This window comes from Nyctereutes procyonoides, unplaced genomic scaffold, assembly GCF_905146905.1.
Source record: "Nyctereutes procyonoides isolate TBG_1078 unplaced genomic scaffold, NYPRO_anot_genome, whole genome shotgun sequence".
Classification (NCBI taxonomy): domain Eukaryota; kingdom Metazoa; phylum Chordata; class Mammalia; order Carnivora; family Canidae; genus Nyctereutes; species Nyctereutes procyonoides.
In genome coordinates, this window is record NW_026575126.1 from 16,125,797 (window position 1) to 16,149,651 (window position 23,855).

Here is a 23,855-nt window from a genome sequence, read left to right on the forward strand (position 1 = left end):
GTCTTTAAATTTTTAAATAAGGGGTGCCTGAGTAGCTCAGTTGGTTGGGCAACTAACTCTTGATTTTGGCTCAGGTCCTGAGATTGAGCTCAGCAGGGAGTCTACTTGAGGATTTCTCTCCCTCTCCCTCTATGCCTCCCCCTGCTCATGTGCTCACTCTCCCTCTCTCTCTCTCAAATAAATAAATACATCTAAAAAAATAAAATAAATTTTTAAGTTAGGTTTCAAGGCCACCTTACCTAATTTGGTGTTATTTACATTTAATAATCTTACATTCTCTTCCATTATTTATACTCTTGCTAAATAACCTAAATACTTATTAAATCCCTCTGTAAAACTGAATAACATTACCATTATTGTTTCTATTCATTTCACTATAAAATTTTATGAATTTTCACATTGTACTATACAGAAAATACAAAGTATATGTCTACATGCAGGAAATCAACTGGAATTAGAAAGTACAGAAAATATATTCCAAGAGGAATATGTGCAATTTTTATAAAAAGATCTTATGTCAAAAAAAAATCTTATGTCGTCTTTGTTTTAGATCACTTTTACAATAACATACAATAAAATGATTGTGTAAACTGAAGTCAAACATTTTGCTACATCACACTGACCTTTATACAGGAAACATCCCAACATTGATAAGGTTCAGGACTATATATACGGAGAGAGAACCAAAGTAAAAGAGCCTTTTGAACAAACCAACTTTGGGCCCAGGAACGCCCTGACAGCAAAATGGGATTATTAAGTTTTATCTTCCTCTTAGTCATATGCCTGCTGCAGGGGTCCAATACATCCCTCGTCCAGCTGAATGACAATGGCTACGAAGGCATTATCTTTGCTATAGACCCTCGCGTGCCAGAAGATGAAAAAATAATTGAACAGATAAAGGTAAGAAAGAATGGGGACTTCCACCATAAGACACAGGGCCTCTCTGATCTTTAGTTGAACTCATCTGTTCTTTGAACACTTATTTAATGAATACTTATGGCATATCAGGGAGAGAAAACACTGAATTAAAAAATTTCTTGCCCTCGTGCAGTACACATTCTTTTTAGATGACATAGATAATGGAAACGTAAAGCAGGTCAGCGGGTAGTAGGTTGCCACGGAGTAAAGTAAATGAGCAAAAGGGGATAGGCAGTGTTGGTGGGGTTGGTGGGGAGAAGAATGTGGGTTACCATTTCATGGAGGGCAGCCAGGAAAGGCCTCAGTGTTGATGGTGACATCTGAGTGGAGACCTGAGATGAGTGAGGGAAGAACCCATTGAAAACCTGGGGGAGGGAACAGCAGTGCAGCAAGCATGCTTGATGTGACCAGCAGTAGGTGATGACCAGGAAAAAGGGTGGAGAGAGCTGAACATGGAGACATAGCGGGTCCAGACTGCTGGAAAGACCTGGGCTTTTACTTCTGAGTGCCATGAGAATCCATGGAAGGATTCCAAGCAAGAGGAGGGGTGTGCTTTTTCACACATGTTCCAGGATCACTCTGACTGCAGTGTTGAAGAAATTCTGTAAAGGGCTTCTACTTGTCATTCATCCTGTACAGCTCTGTTGCAACATAAAAGTGTGGAGGGACATCAGGTAGGAAGCTGTTGCAGGTGAGAAGTGATGGTGACCAGGAACAGGTACTTGTGGTAGAAATCATTAAAGTGCTATGATTCTGAACATATTCTGAGGGTATCATAGACAAATTTGCTGATGGTTTAGATGTGGCCTGGGGGAGGGGAGGAGGGAAAAAATAGAAGTCAAGGAAGACTTTAAGGATTTTGGCCTGAACACCTGGAAGGATGGAATTATCATCAGTTGACAAGGTGAAGACTGTAAATGGAAAAAAAAAATTGGCAGATGGTAGATCAGGACTTGGTTTGAAGCATTTTGAATTTGAGATACTCTATTCTCCATATAGATGGAGATAGGAATCTGAATTCAAGGGGGATATCTGGGTGGAGAAAAAAAATTGGGGAGTCATCGGCGTGCAGAATAAATCAGTTCACATAGAAGTGCAGGTGGAGAAGGGAAAGGCTTCAAGAATTAACCAAAGAATTTACTTTCTGAAGTTTTTTCCAACTATAACATTTCACATAATAAAGAGATTGGTGTTATAGCCATGCAAATTAGCTCTCCCTGTCTCTAACATCAACATTTACTAATTCCTTACATTTAATTTCTACACTACTGTGTCCTTATGCTCACTGATTCAGCCTTCTGTGCGTGTGTTATTATCCATCAAAGCTTATGTGCTTGACGTAGGTGGTGAGCAGGTGATTTTGTGGCTGCCATTTATTACGCACTCTGAATAAGCTCTTGAAGCATAGCAATGTGTTCATTTATTGATAATTTTTGAATTCCAGGGAAATAGAAAGATTCCTTTCCTGAAGAGCACAGGCTTGAATAGCTGTTAATATAGCTGATTCTGAATGATGGCTTCTTAGTGTTCAGGAATAATCAATCAGTTTCAAACTTTTCTGAATATCAGAAACCGGTATTTGGAAGAATTATTTGTAAGGGCAAAAAATTCATTAAAACATCCTCTATTGAAGAACACAAGTAAAAGTTCAATTATTAGTAGATAGATATGTCTAGATTACACAATGTTTCTTGACATTCTCGTAGCCCTCTACAAAGTCCTTGCATTTATATTATCAGGCAACCTTGTGAAATTCTTTCATCCACCATTACACAGAAGAGAGAACTGGTATTTGGAGAAGTAAATAATTTTTCCAAGGTTACATTAAATAGCACAATTAGCGCTGAAATCTAACACAAGAGCTTTGAAGGCTGACAAATCTGGGATTGAGTTCTAACTTATATAAGGTAACAAAAATTACTCATTTTTGGTAACTGGTGAACCAACTTGTGGACATGACCTTACTTTTGGGATATTATCTGACAATAATAAGATTCATGCTGAATCTATTCATGACCTGAGATGTCAATTGTCAACTTTCCTTATTCCTTTTACTCATGTGTCTTTTTGGTTTGAAAGTACTTATTTTTTGAAATACCGATAATATTAATTATCTTTGATCCAGCTACCATATTATAGGAATTCTGAGAAGGAATTTAGAAGGATTATAGAAATTATCTTTGGAAAGCCTGTGAGAACCATTATTAGACACGCTAGTATGCCCTAGGGGATCACAGTCATCTGACACAGGGTCTGTAAAATCCCCCAATGACCTGAGAATATACCACTACCCAAGGCAGTTGCATAGAGCTAAGGATACTACAAGGTAAATGGAATCCCTTGGAGTTATACAATGCACAACCCAAACAACTACATAGTAACTTACTTTTCTAATCTGTACCACAATTCAAATCACCATATATAATTTTTATCTCAAAGAAACAGAGATAGCCATCACTTCAAGCAAAGTATGACAACTGGCTAAGATCTAAATATCCCAAAATAAAAAATGAGGAAAGGCATCCTTAGGAAATAGGTTTCTTTCATCTGTTTTAGGTCAGTGATGAATTAATTCCCAGTCTACTTTGGGAAATCTCTGAAGATTTTTTCCTAACTCTAAGCCGGTTCTTTGGGCCTTTAGTTCTCTGTACTCTGATGTCTGACAAATCCCACAACTCTGAACCTAGTCAGTTTGCTGATCTCTTCAATGTGTATAAGTCAGGACACTGGACTCTCTTCAAGAAAACAAGATAGAGAGCCCTGGGATAGCTGAAGAATAATTCTATTGTGGGCTCATGTCAGATCAGGAAGCATCATGGAGGAGGAGAGCCTATTCTGAAGGAAACAACACTGTTGACTGGGAAATTGCCAACAAGATGAAGAGTTTGATATTGTCATCCAGCACCCAGGATCCCTCAATTATTTCATGTAGAATAGATCATTAAGAAGCATTCATCCATCTTTCCCCCCCATGAGATAGTAAGTTCTAGAAAAGGATTATCTCCCTTATTAATCATTGCACCTTTGAATTCAGTGGTGTACTGAACAGTATAAAGTGACACTATTTTCAGCATGTTGGCAGAGCAGAAACTTTGCCTATGATTAAAAAGCTCTGCATCTCCTATGAATTTTTCTATTCCTCCAACCCCCAGATCCCAATCCAGCTGCTTCTCCTGGGGAGTATTATGAAAAACCTGTCCTATGTCCCATCCTACAGGCTGTTCTCTTCAGCTTGCATCACCTAAGGCTTGTCTCTATTAGGACTTATTAAGAGTAATGATATCAACCAGTTTTATGACTGCCTATGTGTAAAGGACTATATAACGCATTTTCATGTTTATGTTAACCTTAAAGAAAGGTTAGCCCAATTAAGAGGTGAAGAACCTGAGCTTCAGAGTGTTAAACTGGCCAAGCTCTATTACCCAGAAGGTTCTACTACCAATATTGGAATCAAGTAGATGACTCTAAAGTCTAAGCCTCTGTAGGGGTGCCTTGGCGCAGGGGGCGGGGCAGAGGGGAGGCTCAGTCAAGTAAGCATCTGACTCTCAATTTTGGCTCAGGTGATGATCTCAGGATGGTGTGACTGAGCCCTGTGTGGGGCTCCACACTGGACATGGAGCTCACTTAAGATTTCTCCCTCTCCCTCCATCCCTGCCCCCACACCTCACATGTGCGTGGTATCACTCTCTCTATATATAAAGGAAAAATAAATAAAGTCTATGCCTTTGTCATTTTACATAATTTCTCTTAAGGCCAAACAGAAGCATTTGCCCTTTGATGAAGGGTCATAGAAAACTCAAAGACTTTAATGTGTAAGATTAAGATATAATTTTGCACTGATAGGTACAGGTCACAGAGCTGGAACTGAGTGGCAGAGACCCTTTTCTCTAGTAACTTGCTTTGTCTATCCACTCTTAAATTGGGAAATACCTATGATGAAGCCCCGCTCATTTAGTCCACTGTTGTTTGAAATCCTCACATATTTTTTCCTTTAATAATAGGATATGGTGACTACAGCTTCTATCTACCTGTTTGAAGCCACAGAAAAAAGATTTTTTTTCAAAAATGTATCAATACTAATTCCTAACAACTGGAAGGAAAACCCACTATACAAGAGGCCAAAACATGAAAGCTACAAACACGTAAGAGTCCAAAATGCTTCTCTTAAAAAATTATGTTTTCTGGTGATCCCCGGTTTTGCAGTACATTGTTTTTAGAGTTTTTAAAAATTAAATGTTATCATTTCTATTTCTGATGTTTTAAAAATATTTTAAACATTCTCAGGCCGATGTATTAGTTGCACCACCTACCCTCCCAGGTAGAGATGAACCATATACCAGGCAGTTCACAGCCTGTGAAGAAAAAGGAGAATATATTCATTTCACCCCTGACTTTGTACTTGGAAAAAAAGAAAAGGAATACGGACCATCAGGTAGGAACTTTTGTTAAAACATGTGTTTCAAATGATTCTAACATGAGGCTTTGTGTCCAGGTTACGTGTACAGGCCTTGGAGTCAGTCTCTAGGTTCAAATCCTGACTTACCAATTGTGTGTGACCTTGGACAAATAACCTAGTGTCTCTGTCTTATTTCCTGTAAGATAGTAAATAGAAAGTTTCCTACCTTGGAGAATTGTTGTGAACACTGCATTAGATAATCCATATAACTGTAGTCAGAATAATGTCTACAGAAATTTGAGCACAGAACAACAATACATTTTTTAAGGCATACTCTTTAGATTTCCATTTTTCAGTTCTCCACAGCTGGATATTAATCAATCAAAGCTGCCTCTATGGAAGGCAAATGTATGGCAAGCTGCAAAGAGCCAGAATGCTGGTTCTTGGCCAAGAGAAAACACTCATAGGCTGTTAGTTGCTGATATTATTATTCAACTTATTTGGTTGAACCAGATGAACTTGTCTAAGAGTGGGCATTTTTACCTAGAGAAACAACAATTTCATCTAGTTCAATCTAAAAGTTAAAATCATTGGTTCAAATGAACTAAAGCATAATGTTTTTTATATAAAAATACAAACCATTGTCAAAGGAAGGCTCAACTCACATGTTACCATTCAGTGAAAACCTTCCTAAATCCTAGAATCTCCTTCTCCCATTACCCCTTCAATAACCACATAATAAATCTCTTGTTTTCTGTCAAATGTTCAGCTAGCCCTGGTCCTCATCATCACCTGGACCTGTTCTCCACCCCCAACTTGAAAGCTCTATCATCCCATCCCATCCCAATCTTCCGTCCCTCAAACTTTAGCCTGACCATGTCTGTTCTTGGCAACTCTAATCATTTGCACCTTTCTAGGTCTCTTGCCTAGCTGATATACCCAGAAAAATCAGTCATTTCAATTATAAGTATAAATACCTCAACTCCCTCACCATTCATATCCTTATGTTTCATTCAAATTGCCAAATCCTCTGTACTGTTTCCTGCCAGTTTCCTTTGGCTCCTGTTAATGTATTTCCAAGACTGTGAAAGAAAATTATAAAACTAATGGTATCATTACGTAAACTCAGGGAAGCCTCAAAGCTACTCAACAATATTTGAACTTACCTCTTCTTGGCTCCCTTACTCATTCCCCATAGCAGCTGTTCTAAAACTTCTACTATTTTTCTTAAGATCTCTAACCATTCTTTTAAGTCCCTCAACACATGTCTTGATTGGGAAAACAGAGCTCTACAGTCAAGCTAATTAACGTGTCATCTCCTTATATAGTTACCTATCCTTTCCATTTTATTTTATTCTATTCTATTCTATTCTATTCTATTCTATTCTATTCTATTCTATATTTGTGGTAAGAGTACTTAAACTCTACTCTCTTAGCAAATTAAAGCGGGCATGGAAGGCAAGGCAACCTGCCATGCACCAAATCCCTGTTGTAGTCGCTGTTATGAGGGTTTTTTCCTCCCATACTGAAAGGTACAATTTCACACTTAACTAATCTGGTTCCATTTGCCTAAAAAAACTTTAAACCAGTGTTTTTAAAGTTCAAATTCACAGAGGAATAACTTAGGAATCTTGTTAATATGCAGATTCTGCTTCAGGAAGTCTAGAGTAGGTCCAAGATTCTGCATTTCTTGTTAGCTACCAAGTGATGCTTCTGTTTCTGGTCTAATGAACACATTTTCAGTAGTAATGATTTACAGAAGAAATGTGACTTATACATAATGCTGACACTCCCCTCTCCCCCCATTTTTAGATCTCGTGAGTTAATTTGAGTTAGAGAAACACACATTATAGAACAGAATAGGGACACCGGGGTGGCTCATGGGACACCGGGGTGGCTCATGGGATACCGGGGTGGCTCAGCTGTTTAGCATCTGCCTTCGGCTCTGGGCATGATCTGAGAGTCCCAGGATCGAGTCCCACATCAGGCTCCCTGCATGAAGCCTGCTTCTCCCTCTGCCTGTGTCTGTGCCTCTCTCTCTCTCTCTCTCTCTCTCTCTCTCTCTCTCTCTCATAAATAAATAAAATCTTTAAAAAAGAACAGAATATATGTCCATATTTTTCTTCATTTCTATGTCCTCCAAAGTTTTTCCTAATATTGCTAAAACAGAAATTCTACTTGTTACTTCTTCCTGCATTTCAAGCAATGTATTTACCTTTATTCGTCCATTTACCCTTAAATCCTCCCCCCCCCAAGTTTTTTAATTCCCTCTCTTTGAGCTTTTCCTAGTCCAGGATTACATCTTATTCATCTTTGTATTTCCTAGTACTTAGTATATGCTGAATATATAATTAATAATAACTGCTTTCACATAGTTTATACTTCTATGTGCTAAGTATTATAAATTAATCACATTTGGCCACACCCCAAAATTATATATGGTCTGTGGCAGTGTTTTTCCATTTTTTTTCATTATCAACTCCCTTAGGAGCATTTATAGACATTTTTTAACTAATTACATCCTAGTGAAATGTTAATAGCACAGATTCTATCTGTTTATTTGTAGGAGTAAGCTTTGGAGAGCTAAAAACCAGTATAATATCTAAGCCTTTTTGCCCCCCAAGAGCCAAAACCCAAAGCTCGGTCTATTTTGCCCATAGCATACACATCACAAATATTTTGTTGATGTAACATGTGTAATAAAAAGATGATATACTATATAATATAATGCAACCTGCATTTTATAAATAAAAATGTATATGTTAGCAGTTATTTAAAAACTAAATATAATTTTTTATTGAAAAATTTTCTTTAAAATATTTGAGGGACAATTTTGTCACTTGAATTATGATCATATATTTGAAATATTTTCCTACAGATAGACTGTTTGTTCATGAGTGGGCTCATCTCCGCTGGGGAGTGTTTGATGAGTACAATGAAGATGCGCCGTTCTACAGTGCTAAGTCAAAAAAAATTGAAGCAACAAGGCATGACTATTTAAGTTTTTTTAAATTATTTTAGGCTGTAACTTATTTTTTCCTTAGTTTGATTTCTTTTAAATACCAATCATTTTTTTATCCCAATGCAGATAATAGGTACTGTATCACAAAAGAGTGCTTTTCTGTTTTTTTCTTTTTCCTTTATTTTCTCTTTTTTTTGTTTTGTTTTTAGAAAAATGTGTCTATTTAAAGTAGCTGGCTGTCTATTTAAAATACACATAACTTCAAGACTGTTTGATAACCAATTTGACATATTTTGTACCTCTCTCATATTTTTGTACATATTTTGTACCTCATATAGTATGTGCCAAATCAAAACTATTTATCCTACACAAGAACAAAAAATTGTTTAAGAAATAGTGTAAATGCACACTAAATGAGAAACCAATCTTCTAAGGGCCAGACAAGGATTTCTTGGGATGTGTAAAGTTCATTTAAAAATATCAAATATCGGGATCCCTGGGTGGCGCAGCGGTTTGGCACCTGCCTTTGGCCCAGGGCGCGATCCTGGAGACCCGGGATCAAATCCCACGTTGGGCTCCCGGTGCATGGAGCCTGCTTCTCCCTCTGCCTGTGTCTCTGCCTCTCTCACTCTCTCTCTCTCTCTGTGACTATCATAAATAAAATAAAAATTAAAAAAATAAAAATATCAAATATCATAGTTAATCATAGACAATCCTCTTAGTTCTGAGATTAAGAGAGCAAAGTTATTGTTGGTAGTTGGTTTAAAGTTGGTTTAAAGTTAGATGCCATCAGCTTAATCAACCTTAGATGCCCTGCTAGGTCTACAGACTTATCAAAAAAAAAGTACAAACTAAAAAAAAAAAAAAACGTACAAACTGAAAGATACTAATTTCAGTGAAAGCCATTCCTCTGCCCAATTGCTCCACCAGTTTCAACACATGTATTTAAGGAGTATGACATTGATTACATTTGTTTATATCATATTCCCCCTAAATGTCTAGTCTCTGCTATAGAACATTCATCGTGGTTGTAAATATACATACCATTATGTTCACTGAGTTCTGGAGCAATAGAAGCATACACATAATTTAGGAGACTCCCTAAATGACTGAATGAAATCTAGTAATTACCTCTTAAATTTGAACTGGAAACGCATGGAAAATATAGGATACATTCACATTCCAGCATATTTGTTATAATCACTGCTACCTTTGGTCAATTCCATGCAATAAAATATGTGTTGAAAATGTCCCTACCAATAAAGGCTACTGTCCTAGGCAGTATCTCCATCTTTCCTTCAAGCCACATTTTGTTTTGGATTAAAAAGCTTCTTTAAAACCAAAACACTTGTAGCTATGCCATATCACATTCTTTTGGAGATATCTTCTTGGAAAAGATTTCTACAAAGAACTTCAAGCTAAGATGGTACCAAGAGTGTTTTCACAGGTTGCCTTGTACAGATACCAGCAGTGCCTTTATCATCACAAGGCCTCCAGGAGAGATGTTTGGAAAAGGGGAATCTCCAGCCATTGGTATTAACAAGACAGCAGCAGCTTTAATCACAACAGGGAACTCAGCCATTGCATATACTAGATATCCCACTTAAAATTTCTTTCTGCAATTTCCTGAAAAACAGATAACTGCTCTTGTAGGAATCCTAAAATACTGCTGTCAAAAATACGATTGTATAGTACATAAATAAGAATAAAGATCTTCATATGCAGGTCATTATTAAAAACCTTGATAGAAAGAGTACTTAAGATTTTCTAATTTTTAATTGTTAAGTTGCCTCAAAGATTGTTATATATTTTCAGATGTTCCACAGGTATTACTGGATTAAACAGAGTTCATAAGTGTCAAGGAAACAGTTGTACAACTAGAGGATGCAGAATTGATTCTAAGACAAAACTGTATGAAAAAGATTGTCAATTCTTCCCTGATAAAGATCAAACTGAAAAGGCATCCATAATGTTTATGCAAGGTATTAATTCTGTAAGTATGCCAACTGTAATTTCAGAGCATATATTTATATTCAAAAGATATGTTTATATTCAAAGGTCATGTTTATAAAATATTTGTGCAGGTTACCTGAGAGTACCTTCACAAGGTATTCTGAGAATACCTAATTAACTAATATTAATATGGAGTTCTTTAAACATTAACTGGCATATGGTAAGCACTTAATTAGCATCAGCTTTATTACAATTATTCAAAACCCACATTACTATTATATGATTCCTCAATGAATCCTATTTCATTAAAAATGACATATTTGTCAAGCAGATTTTTTATTTTTCAGATTTGTAATTGAATTTTAAATGCATTGTATATGAAAAGTATTTTTTCACTTTATTAACCTTTTAGGTTGTTGAATTCTGTAATAAAGAAAACCATAACCGAGAAGCTCCAAGTATACAAAACAAATTGTGCAGTTTCAGAAGTACATGGGAGGTGATCAGCAATTCTGAGGATTTTAAAATCACAACATCTTTGGTGGCACCACCCCCTCCACCTGTTTTCTCATTGCTGAAGATCAGAGAAAGAATTGTGTGCTTAGTTCTTGATAAGTCTGGAAGCATGAGTGTAAGTTTATGGGCTCATTTTTCCTGGATGTAGGAACACAGAAGTAATTGAATAGCTGAGAATACTCTGATTACTACCTGCTTGTTCTAAAATGCATGGTGGCATAAATATTATTACCTTCTATGATCATGACCTCAAGAGGGGCAGTGAATATTGTAATGAAAGAAGTGTAGCAATAGAATGAGAAAGACCTAACCCAAGATCCAACCCCAGAAAATGGAGTGTTTATTGAGGGGTACTTTTAGACCCTTTAGTAAAGCCTTAGTGAGAAAATCAAAATTAAAGATTTTTAACATGGACATGCTTTCTAACCTTGCCTCTGTTATCTACTGGAAATACTTTACAGACATGAGGAGAGAGTGGATTAGAGCCTCTGAACTCCATTCCAAGTCAAGGAACAAAATCAACCAGGAGAATTGTTAACATGGCTTTACCTTGTTTGCATCATCTATATAAATAACCTCTTTATCCTCAAAGACACAGACAAAAAGCATCACTACAATGAAGACAGACAAATTCAGCCATTCATTCCTTCTATTATCATTCAGTGAATGGAAGTCATTGTGCCAGACTCTAGGAATAGAAATTCAAATCCTTGAAAAGTTCACAGTTGGGTAAATTTTCTTTCCCTTCTCCATTATCTAGTTGACTCATACATATTCTTCAAATTTGGTAGAGGTACCCATTTTATCCAAGAGGAGATGGGCCAGGCTTCTAGGCTGGACTAATGGTTCTTCTGCTGATCTTCCACAATGAAACCTCTTCTGCTATGTATTATATTGAAATTACACATCTATCTCCCATTACACTGGGAGCTCCTCTAGGACTTGAAGCAGTGTCTTATTCATTTTTGCATCCATTTTGCCTAAAACAAGGTTTATCATGTATAAGCACTCAATAAATAATTGTTGAAACGCACTACAAATGAGCAGACATAATGTGATAAGGCATCCAGAAAAATGGCACATTTGAGGGAGAACAGAGCATGCTAAAGATCAAGCAAGAAAAATTACTTCAACAGAAGAGGCCTGGTTGGTTACTGAAAAGCACAGAAGATAACACAAGCTGAATGAAATAATCCACAATAGCTGAGTTTCAAAAAGAGCATCAGAATGCTAGACACCTATACATAAAAGTATTCTAGGAAGTGTTGAAGGGAAAAGATGAAGTTCCTTACTGGGAAAAGACGAATAGCTTCCTTCGGACAAGATACAGGTAGAGCTAAGTTTAGAGGTAAAACAAAGTAGTAGAGAGAGAGCCCTCAAAGATGGAGATGTAAGAGCAGTTTTTCACTAGGAGTTGGTTCTAGGAAGTTCAGAGGGAAATTTGGATGTGTGCTGTAGGGAGGTACCACAAATCACCAGATGAAGGACTGGAAAAGACGAATGAAGAGGCTTACATTCTGGGTATTCATCTAGGAAAGAGGGTTGTGAGTTTTACTGAGTTATCAAAGAACCAATTCGAATTAATCCACTGGCAGGGAAGTGGTGTGGAAAGGTTAGGAACAGAAGAGGAAATGGGGGAGGTAGGTACTGGGCCTCTCAGATTGTGACTGCAATTTAAGTAGGTTTCATCTTTTGTGAAGATGCCAAGTGACTGGGGAGATTTCAGTCTCTAGATGGAGACCATGATAGTCTGGTTTGATACTGTGGGATCTGGGGAGTGGTTTCACCTTGACACAACTGGAAGAGAGGATCTGAGAGTTATTAGGCAGTCTCTAAGATGTGAGTCATCACCCTCCAACTCCATCCCAACCCCCACCCTACCCTTCACCTCTAATTTGAGTGCTTAGCAGCCAAGAATCAGCTCTAGTTAAAGCCTATGTTCCTTACTATATCATAAATGTTCTATAATACATATAACTATATTTTTCAATTTTATCAATTGAAAAAACTGCTTTAATAACACTAATTACTATAGGTAAAAAATGACAAATTTTATTCACTCATTTTAAGTGATCTGCTATTATTTTCCAATTGAAAACCCCTTGGTTGTTTTTCTTGATCTTTTCTATTCAGGGTTTTAATCGCCTAAATAGAATGAATCAAGCAGCAAAACATTTCCTACTGCAGACCATTGAAAATGGATCCTGGGTGGGGATGGTGCACTTTGATAGTACTGCCTACATTAAAAGTAGTCTAATCCAAATAATAAGCAGCAAGGAAAGAAACAACCTCTTGGAGAGCTTACCTACAACAGCTAACGGAGGAACTTCTATCTGTGCTGGAATTAAATCAGCATTTCAGGTGAAAATCATATTGCAAATGTCACTTGTTCCTTTTTAAAAAAATTAAAGTATAATTGGCATATAGTACCTTATTTGTTTCATAGTGATTTGATATTTTTATATTATCATTTTGTGAAATCCATGATAAGTCTAGTTACTACCTGTTGCCAAAGTAATTACAGTATTAGTAGCTGTATTCCCTATGTTGTAGATAAAAAGTACATTTTATCACCATCATTTATTTATTTAATGACTTAAAGTTTCTACCTCTTAATCTGTTCACCTAGTTTCTTCTTTTTTATGATTAGGACATTTTTATGTTAAATGCTGCCACACATACCTACTGCCTAATTTTAAAATGACTAATATTAAGAAGCACAGGACTCACTAAGCCCATAGAAAAAATTCATTTAATGATATTTTTAATGGATCAGTATATCAATGAATAAACTGATGGGTGAACAAATGATTATTAAAATGCAACTAGAGTATAAGGCAAATGAAGTCAGGGACTTTGTCTTGGTACCATGCAGTAGTCAGTGCTCAATAAATATTAAATAAACAAGTGTGCTTGAGCAGCAAACTTATCAACTCTTAAGACAATGAAGGAAGTTATATGGTATAATTTCACTTTGGTCCAATCCTCATTTCAGTTTCGGTGACACTCAGCTGGGGAAAACTGATATTTATTAAAGCAGATGTAACGGGGCTGTTAGAGTTAGGAATACTGGTCAGAACATTAATTTTAACATCAGAGTACTGGCTCTACCACTTACCAACTATGTGATATTAAGCAAAGTTTGCAGTCTCTTTGGACTCTCAGTCCAAAATACAGGAAAACAAGAATGCCTACTTCATAGGACTATTATGAAGATTAAACGAAGTACTACATTTATGTACGTAGAAAAATATCTATTATATAGTGAACATATTTCACAAATGCCATAATAATGATAATAATCATATATATTTGGATAAAACTAGGATTCACAATATATAATATATATGTGGGGGGAGTAATGGGAATGCTGTATAAATGCAATACATGTATAAAAGCATTTTCTGTTTTTTAGTTTGATTTTTTAAAAAGATTTTATTTATTTATTCATGAGAGACAGAGAGAGAGAGGCAGAGACACAGGCAGAGGGAGAAGCAGGCTCCATGCAGGGAGCCTGATGTGGGACTCAATCCCTGTCTCCAGGATCACTCCCTGGGCTGAAGGCAGGCGCTAAACTGCTGAGCCACCCAGTCTGCCCTTTAGTTTGATTTTAATGTGTGGCAGAGCATATTTCACATGTATTACAACATATGAAAGTTATTATTTTCCTAAAAACATGCAAAAATTGAAATGAGTCTGGTTACTTTGTTCCCTGGCAACCAGTTTTATTAGGAATATCTAAATTCCAAACCCTCTTCTGCAAATCTATACACACCTCCACTCCGAGTTCATGAGTGCCACTGATAATCTGTCATTTGTTTCCTCTTGGCTTGGACTCAGTTTCTCAAAATGGTGTACCAAGAAGCCACTACCATTTAAAGCTGTCAGAGAAGATGAGATATAGTTGCCATCCTGGGATAAATTCTTTTTATCTTCTCCTATAGGCACCTAGATTCAGAACTCTGAGTTTCAAAATGTTTAGCTTTATAAGAAATGGGTTCAAGTCACAATTAGAATTCAATTTCAATAAATAAAATTTGTGTATTCTCTGAGCACCATCAATAGTCTTAGTTTTGTGCTCATTACTATTAGAGGTAAAATACAGGTTATATAACAAGATCCCTAACTTTGACCTGCTTAGAACTTTTCCATCTTTTCTTTATAAGCATACTAAAAGTTCCCTAATTTGGAATCATTAACTTTTTCAAAATGTCAAGGTGGAGTCTTAATGCACCTAGCTGTGTATGTAACATACTTTATACACTGAGGGCTTATTAGAGGTATATCTGGTCAGAGAAAGCAGAGAATTATTTAATGCCACATTCTGCAATTATATTTTTGGTGCCTGGTTGACCTGAGTCCTCAGACTGAAATGTCATTGTCATTTAACCCAAGTAGAATCGTCTACAGTCCTGCCTGCACCCACATAACTTCACCCACATAACTTGAGCAAACATTATCTATGACAGATAGACAGAAAATAAAATCATGTTTAAGTTCTCCTAAAAGTTGTTGATTGCAGATTCTATGATTTTAAAACAGATGCTATCTCTTCTTTTCGGCACACTTTTATTTTCTCTGCACATTTTTTCTAATATCCTGTAAGTCTTTTGATGTAGGATCATAGATAATTAAGCTCTGATTGTATCTGTAGGTAATTGGAGAAATATACCCTCAAATAGATGGATCTGAAATTGTCCTGCTGACCGATGGGGAGGATAACACTGCAAAGAATTGTATTGGCGAAGTGAAACAAAGTGGGGCTATCATTCATTTGATTGCTTTGGGACCATCCGCCGATCAAGCTGTCATAGAGATGAGTGCCATAACAGGTGAAATATGACCTATATATTAAGTCCTTTGATAGCAGTGCATAAGTGTAAAGGCTGACAACTGAACAATTTCTCTCAAGCTCTTGCTCTGCAAGCTCCTGGGGCAGGACCTTGGAACCAGGGTCAAACCAGACCTGATTTCTGTTCTCAAGGTGCTCCCAGTCCAGCTGGCTGGAGAGACAAAAAAAAAAAAAACAAAAACAAAACAAAACAAAAAAAAACTACTAATCAGCATAATCAGATAACATCCCTCCATGACAGGAGAAATATATAGAAATAAAGCACTATGTGAGAAGAGACTAAGTCATTAAGTCTCCCAGTGTTGCATAGAGTTAGAGAAGGAAGGCATGAGCGATGAGGTGACTTCTGAGCGGGGCCTTCAACAAGGTGTTCATTTTTTCTGGAGAAAGGAGAGGTGAGATGAGATGATCAGGTCATGAGAAAGAAAATCATGTTGGGTGACAATGCAAGACACATGGAGAGATAGTGGGAAATCCATGAAAACAGAGCATAGGCTTTGGGGTGGGGGTGGGAGCCAGCTGGGATTAATAGAGGCTCAGTCTGAATAAATCTAAATAACAAAATTTCTAGATGAATTACATTCTAGATACCTAGATGCTATCTTAGGTACAGAGACATAATGAAAATGGACCACATGTTTTCAGTGCCTTCCTAAACATAGTAGAACAAACAAACTTTATAACATTATGAATATTTATTATTGTATTGGGTTGACTTCTAACGCTACCAAATAACTACTTGCTTTTTAATGCTTAGTTGCACAAACTCCCATCATTTCAAAGTACTCTCATGGCCATTGTAAAATTTATTTCTGTCCTAAGTGTCCCTCCAAAGTAGCACTTTTTTGAATTTGTCTCTATTGCTTACCGTTTTTCTACCTCCCCATTGCCAGTTATTGTCAGAATACTGCAATATGACAATACCACATGGCCAGTTATTGTCAGGATACCGCAATATGACGATACTGCAATATGACTTTCTGAACTGATTCTGAGCCACTTATATTTCCTAGTTATGGCAGTTTTAAATTAACATTTCATTGTTAATCTTTATACATACCTGACTTTGTTCTATTTTTATTCAGAAACTATGATTTTGTTTACCCTGTTGACTTATTAATCACTAAAATATAGTAAGTATGTATTTTCTAGAAAGCAACCTACTTAATGTATTTACATTTTAGGAGGAAACCATTTTTTTGCTTCTGATGAAGCCCAGAATAACGGCCTCATTGATGCCTTTGGAGCCCTTGCATCAGGAAACACTGATCTTTCCCAACAGCCTCTTCAGGTCAGACTTTCTACTCCTCAGGTCTTTGTGTTTACATTTTGCCATAACCAAGAAAAATAATTCAGTTGTTATGAGTTTTGAGTCCTATATTTTTCTCAAAGTAAATTTTTAATTAAAATTAAAATTTCAGGGGTGCCTGGGTGGCTCAGTCAGTTAAACATCTGCCTTTGGCTCAGGTCATGATCCCAGCCAGGGTCCTGAGACTGAGTCCTGCATTGGGCTCCCTACTCAGTGGGGAGTCTGCTTCTTTCTCTCCTTCTACCCTTCTCCTGCTCATGCTCTCTCTCTCTCAAGCTCTCTCTCACTTTTTCTCTCTCTAGTAAAATCCTTTAAAAAAATAAAATTTCAGTATGAAATAAATTCTTCTTTAGATATGACCAAATTAAGAAGCGAAATAGCAGATATATTTTTATTTTTTCTTTTCCCACAGAATTTGGTTAAGAGATAACATCAAAACTGAATATTTTCTACCAAAAATAGATTTTGTCCCATAATATAGCATTCATTTTTCTATGAATGCATAAAAAAATCTCATGCTTCCAAGATTTCCCCCACCCTTCACTGCTGTGAAATAGATTTAAATTAGATGAATGCACTCAAGAACTCAGTTTGGAAATAGAAGGAATGTATTTGGAAATAATTTATTGTTAAAAAGACAGTGAATAATCATTGCATATCTACAAATTTAGGGCTTATTTTACCTCTTCCACCATTTTTTTCACTGTTTTATTTCATTCATCTCTCTTCCGAAGTCCACTTCTCTTCTCATTTGTGTTTCAACAGTACAAGCATTTTCTGTTATTTAGATTCAAAAATTCTGACAACTTCCCTCATTCTTCATTCATATCCCAATGTAAAATGTCAACACAGCCTGTTTCCATCAAAATATTTTTTACAAAATTCCGTTTCTATCAATATCCATTCTCACCAAATGTATATCATGTCATTTCATCTTCCAATTCATCAAGTCATTGTCCACCATTATGACTTGCCATAATCACCTAAACAAACCTATTTTCCCCTATTCTCTAACAATGAAAAGCAAGAAGGTGTAGGATTCAGAGTTAAAACAATATGTGCAGATTAGTTTGGAAGTTGGGTTTGCAGCTTCACCCTAAAAAACAGTTTAATAATTGATTCAAGATCTAGCTTGGCATATGGAGAATAAACTGAAGGAGAATAAAGTTCATTTTTGAAGGTTTCAGTCTGGGTGATTGAGAAAATTAAGACAAAATTGACACATAAACAGGCAGAACTGATTTTGAGGATATTATTTTCTGCTCTGTCTTAACCTTGGATTTTGAGTGAATGGTAAGACATTAAAATGGAATATTCTAAAGGAATTTTAAAATATAAGAGCAGAATATGAAATCATCCATGGAGGAGGCACTTGCATGCAGGATATGCTCAAAGGTTAAGAATGGCTTTCCAATGGGGATCCCTGGGTGGCTCAGCAGTTTAGAGCCTGCCTTCTGCCCAGAGCATGATCCTGGAGTCCCGGGATCAAGTCCCACATTGGGCTCTCTGCATGGAGCTCTGCTTGTGTCTCTGCCTCTCTCTGTGTGTCCCTTGTGAATAAATAAATAAAATCTTTAAAAGAGAGAGAGAGAGAGAGAATGACTTTCCAAATTATGTGGAAGGGGTAGAAAGTTCTGTCCCCCTTATTTGAAATGCCTATCAGTTCTTAAGTAGAAAAATAACAAAAAGAAGAAAAAATTTTTGAAAGGTTAACCTGGATTTTTGTACATGATACATAGCTCTTGAGAGAGAATATGTGAGAATAGTTAGAGTAGATAATCTGAGTAGATGGGAAGTTAGATTTGGATAGTGGGAGCTGGAATACAGAAAAAAAAAAAAAGGCCTCATCTCACTCTTGACTCAGTTATTTTCCCCTAGTATGTAGCCAAAGCCTCCCAACTTTCTTAGAGTTTCCTAATTACCTGAAAAGGTCACTCACATTCAGATTTAACTTGATAATACTCGGTCCAATTAAAGACATGTCCACTTAATATAGGACTGAAATTTTTGTCATAATGATGTTTCAGTAGTAGAATTCAGTCTATCAGTATTGGTGTGAAAGTTTAAGACTGGTTCAGAAATAGAAACAAGATTTCCCATACTTCCCAAAATGACACACTTATAGAAACACTTTCTTGGTCAGCAGATAAAAGTAGCTTTCCTTGACAAAGAGCTATCCACAAAGATTTTTAAAAAATCTCTTTGAAGCTCCTCTCAGAGAAAGATCTTTCACATCTCTTCTCAGGGGTCCAATCTTCATAAACAATTTGCCCTCTTTCTACTCTTGTTGGACATGTTTACTGTCTGGTGTTACTCTATCATGTGTGAAAATTATTTCAAGACTTCACATCAGGAAAATATCCATGTTTGCCTGTCTCATCATTTGCTAGCCCTGATTCTCTCTATTGAGGCCCCTTTTGCTGTGCTTCTACACAAATACTCTAGCTAACACCAATAAGTAATTTTTTTAGTTCATCATGAAGATAAACTGAGGGTAACACACACACACACACACACACCTAATGGCTAATTCTTTTTTTTTTTTATTTTTTTTATTTATGATAGTCACAGAGAGAGAGAGAGAGAGAGAGAGGCGCAGAGACACAGGCAGAGGGAGAAGCAGGCTCCAGGCACCGGGAGCCCGACGTGGGATTCGATCCTGGGTCTCCAGGATCGCGCCCTGGGCCAAAGGCAGGCGCCAAACCGCTGCGCCACCCAGGGATCCCCTAATGGCTAATTCTTCTCTGAGGTTGTAGCACTCTACTGCTAAAGAGTTGAGTAGGTGCTTGTCAACACAATGGGAAAGAAATAATAGGGTCATATCTATAAAAACCATTCTCCTGCTTTAATGCTTTTATTATACCCTATCCTCTCCTCAGACTCTATATTTCTACACCCTCTGACTGATACATTCCAATCAGCTTTCAGAGAGATCACAAGCCTAAGGTAGTATGCCCTATACAAGCTTGTTCTCAGGCCAGAAATTTAAAAACTGCATGAAAAATGAAAACAGGGGACACCTGAGTGGCTCAGTGGTTAAGCGTCTGCCTTTGGCTCAGGGCATGATCCCATGTTCCCGGGATTGAGTCCCACATGGGCTCTCTGCATGGAGCCTGCTTCTCCCTCTGCCTATGTCTCTGCCTATCTCTCCCTCTGTCTCTTGTGAATAAGTAAATAAAATATTTTTAAAAAGAAAAATGAAAATAAAATTGCTCCCTTCTCCAGTCATTAATTTTTTTAAAAAATATATTTAAACAGCTTGAAAGTAAGGGATTAATACTCAACAGTAATACTTGGATGAATGGCACTGTAATAATGGATAGCACTGTGGGAAAAAACACATTCTTTCTCATCACATGGACCATACAAGAACCCATTATTTCTCTCTGGGATCCCAATGGAATACCAATGAGAAATTTCACAGTGGACACAGTTTCCAAAATGGCCTATCTCAGGATTCCAGGAAATGCAAAGGTAAGCAGTTGGCTTTTAGAGTACCTCCCACATTTGTTTTGTAGCTGAAAATACATTGTTTGCTATCACAATTATAGGTGTCCATACTTGTCTCATCTTCAAAATTACAATAAAATAGAATGTACTTTCTATTTCTATGCCTGAGTGGTCCCAAAAATTATAGTGGAAGGAAAAAGAAAGAAAGAAAGTATACATTAGGAGAAAAAGAAGGAAAAAATTAGGTAAGAATACCTTTGAAGAGGCAATGAAGGGAGAATCTGTGCAAGTTGGTGTGTAGATAGTTGGTGTGAAGAGTCATCCTTATTAGTGTTACTAGATTATAGAATCTATGGAGTTTGAGGTTAAAGAATAAGGTCAAGACCAAGGCAAACTTTCCCAAACTTATTTTTCCCAGCTGAGATTTCCCAAAGTTTGGACATCGTGCATGACAAGAGCCAGGATGCCTTGTCTAAACTGCCTCAGTTCTCCTCCTTTTGCCCTCAAAACTCTCAAAACCCTTTGTATTCTGTAACATACTTATAAAATTTATTTTAGAGTTGGGATAGTGAAAAGATAGAAAAGCTTGATCTTGGATATTTACTATATTTCCATTGAATTTTTAGGTGGGTGTTTGGACTTACAGTCTTCAAGCCAAAGCAAACTCAGAAACATTAACTATGACAGTAAATTCTCAGGCAGCAAATTCTTCTGTGCCTCCAATCACAGTGAATGCTAAAATGAATAAAGACACACAGTTTTCCCAGCCCAATGATTGTTTATGCAGAAGTTCTACAAGGCTATGTACCAATTATTGGAGCCAATGTGACTGCTTTCATTGAATCAAATAATGGAAAAACAGAAGTTTTGGAACTTTTGGATAATGGCGCAGGTAACTCACAGTTTTTTATGAATAAGCTTGTATTTTCATAACTCATGATATGTTAGGGGTCCCTGTAACAGTGTGGGGCAATAGGACTTCAGAAGAATTGATCCAGACCATGGATGAACAGCAGGACCAGCAGGAAATTCTGTTCACATAAAATCTATAAAGTACTTAGCAAGCGTCCTGCACATAGTAAGCACTCAATAAATGCTATTTACTGTCATTATTATTTCATCATCTGGACAATCATTGTCTGTTACCAGTTGGAAAAGTCTCATTCAGGAAGTTGAGAACAGCACTGAGAATTCTGAACAAGTATTTCTTAGGCACAAATCATTAAGAAAGTCTAACCAGAGTGAGTGAAACACAAGCAGGCTGGGGTTAAGTAATAGAACTTGAGCCCCTGGCAGAGAAGCGGGGACAGGTAAGAGTAATCCCCAATAGCTGAAAAGAAGTACAACATGTAGTCTTGGGAACTGAGGTCCAAGGGCAGGTAGAACTGCCAAAACAAGATGAGAGACATCAGAGACATCACTAGAGCATCAGATACCAGGTTTGAATGGCAGAAAACAAGATACAGAGTTGGCCATGCTCGTCTCCCTTGTATGGGTGAATAGTACCTTTTTCCCAGACTCTGGATCATTCTGGAAACTGATCCTTTTTTTTTTTTTGAGAGAATAGTGAGCAAGGAAATTACCATATTGATAACCTGAGTTGTTAGAATTTCCTATCAGTATCTTTTGCAATGTAATTAATTAAGTCAATTTGCCCTGTGAAAATTTTAGAAGGTAAAATTGTTCTTTGGTGCACCTCAGTGCCTCCATCTGATATAATTACATTTTCCCCTTTCCTCACCTCTTCCATGCTACATTGAAACTTAACCTGCATCTCATTTCATTTTCTCAAGGTTTGACCAGACCGCTACTTAGCTAATTTGAAATGCTTTTACCTAAATAGGTGTTGTTGATAAACAATGACTTGGAGCAGGGGTTCTCAAACTTTAACATGCAAAGGAATCACCTGAGGGGCTTTGTTATAACATAGAATGTGAGGCCCTTCCCTCGAAGATCTAAGTAATTTGCATTTCTAATATGATCAAGTGGCATGCAAATGGTGCTTCTCCAAGGATCTCATTTTGAGAACCTCTGCCTTAGAGTGTTAAATTGAAAAGTGAATTCAATTTAATATAACTCTAGTACTGGTGGTATCAAGAATTATACTAATGATATAATATTCCTGAGCTACCCTAAATGTTTATTCCAATAATAGATGGGGAGACCATCTATTCCACTGCCAGACCAGGGAGTTAATGGATCATTGAGCAAGAGGTGAAGATACCAAAAAAAAAAAAAAAAAAGAGTAGTTGAAAAGAAGTGAAAGTAAGTAATTTTTAAGTGACTACAGTAAGAATGAAATCCTACACGCAAAGATACTTTTTCCTTAGTGGTGATCTTTTTGATCTGAATAGGAGATGAGATGAACACACTATGTGTTTAGATGAAGTAAGAGCTGCAAGAAAATCATTTGGCTAAAACATAGTAAGAAGAGTACTATAATAATCTGCAATAGAAGCTGATAAAGTGAAGGTATTTATTATACATACATAAGCATATTATTTATACATAGCACATATATATAATAACACAAAGATATATTAATTCAACAAGATACTGGTTGGTAGAGCATAATAGAAATATTTTCCAATAGGTCACCCACAAAATAGAGAACCTGATTAAGGGAATATGCTTTTAAAGTCCATATGCCTGGCTTAGAAAAATGCATTGATTTTTCTAATGCATCTTTTTCTTCATAATGCATTATCTAAAATGCATCTTCTTCTTCTTCACAATAATACCTTATTCCTTCATTTCTATAACAAGGTGCTGATTCTTTCAAGAATGATGGGGTGTACTCCAGATATTTTATAGCTTATTCAGAAAACGGCAGATATAACTTAAAAGTACGGGCTCAGGGAGGAGTAAACGTGGCCGCAAGATACTTAAGGCATCCACTGAATAGAGCCTCATATATACCAGGATGGGTAGTGGATGGTGAGTAATGATATTTGATATCTGGCTTGAATAATTTGGAGTTAATATGATTAAAATTTCAAACATTTTACAACTTGAAGTCCAGCTTTCCTGTTTCTGATATGAAGTTCTCAGTCATACCGTGTTTGCCTACAAAATAACTTAAGCTTTGGTATAGTGTCTGGCATCGAGTAAGCACTCAATAAATGTCAGCCATGATATTAATTTGGAGCACCAAACCTACATCAACAACAATATGTCAAATTTCTAACTCAGGATAAAGAAAACAGGTTAATTTATTATGCACCCAAGTACAAGCTAGTGTACTTAGAATTTATTCTTCAAGTTATATAGATACCTGATTCTGTTTCCAAAGATACCGAAATGAGTATGTATTTTGAATGTTTATATTAAGTCAAAAGAAAAAAAATGTGTAGAGTAAGATGATGATTATGATTACGAATGAATTCTTTGTTATCTTTCCTTCAGCTTGTCCCTTATCTTGTGACTTTAAGGGGTTCTCTGTTGGCAACTGGAATATAATTTGAAGTATCGTTCCTTAGCACTTGTAGCAGGGAGGTAG

At 36.6% G+C, this 23,855-nt stretch overlaps 1 protein-coding gene across 1 annotated transcript in view; it reads left to right on the forward strand.

The window, feature by feature from the left end:
- The first annotated feature begins 744 nt into the window (after nt 1-744).
- CLCA4 (chloride channel accessory 4) overlaps nt 745-23,855 on the forward strand; it is a 30,200-nt gene continuing 7,089 nt past the window's right edge. The window contains 13 exon segments of the mRNA XM_055340639.1: nt 745-900; nt 4,920-5,060; nt 5,203-5,350; nt 8,193-8,301; nt 10,092-10,269; nt 10,642-10,860; nt 12,879-13,106; nt 15,400-15,577; nt 16,782-16,888; nt 20,165-20,380; nt 20,983-21,107; nt 21,109-21,248; nt 23,123-23,293. Coding sequence (XP_055196614.1) covers nt 745-900; nt 4,920-5,060; nt 5,203-5,350; nt 8,193-8,301; nt 10,092-10,269; nt 10,642-10,860; nt 12,879-13,106; nt 15,400-15,577; nt 16,782-16,888; nt 20,165-20,380; nt 20,983-21,107; nt 21,109-21,248; nt 23,123-23,293 — 2,116 coding nt within the window.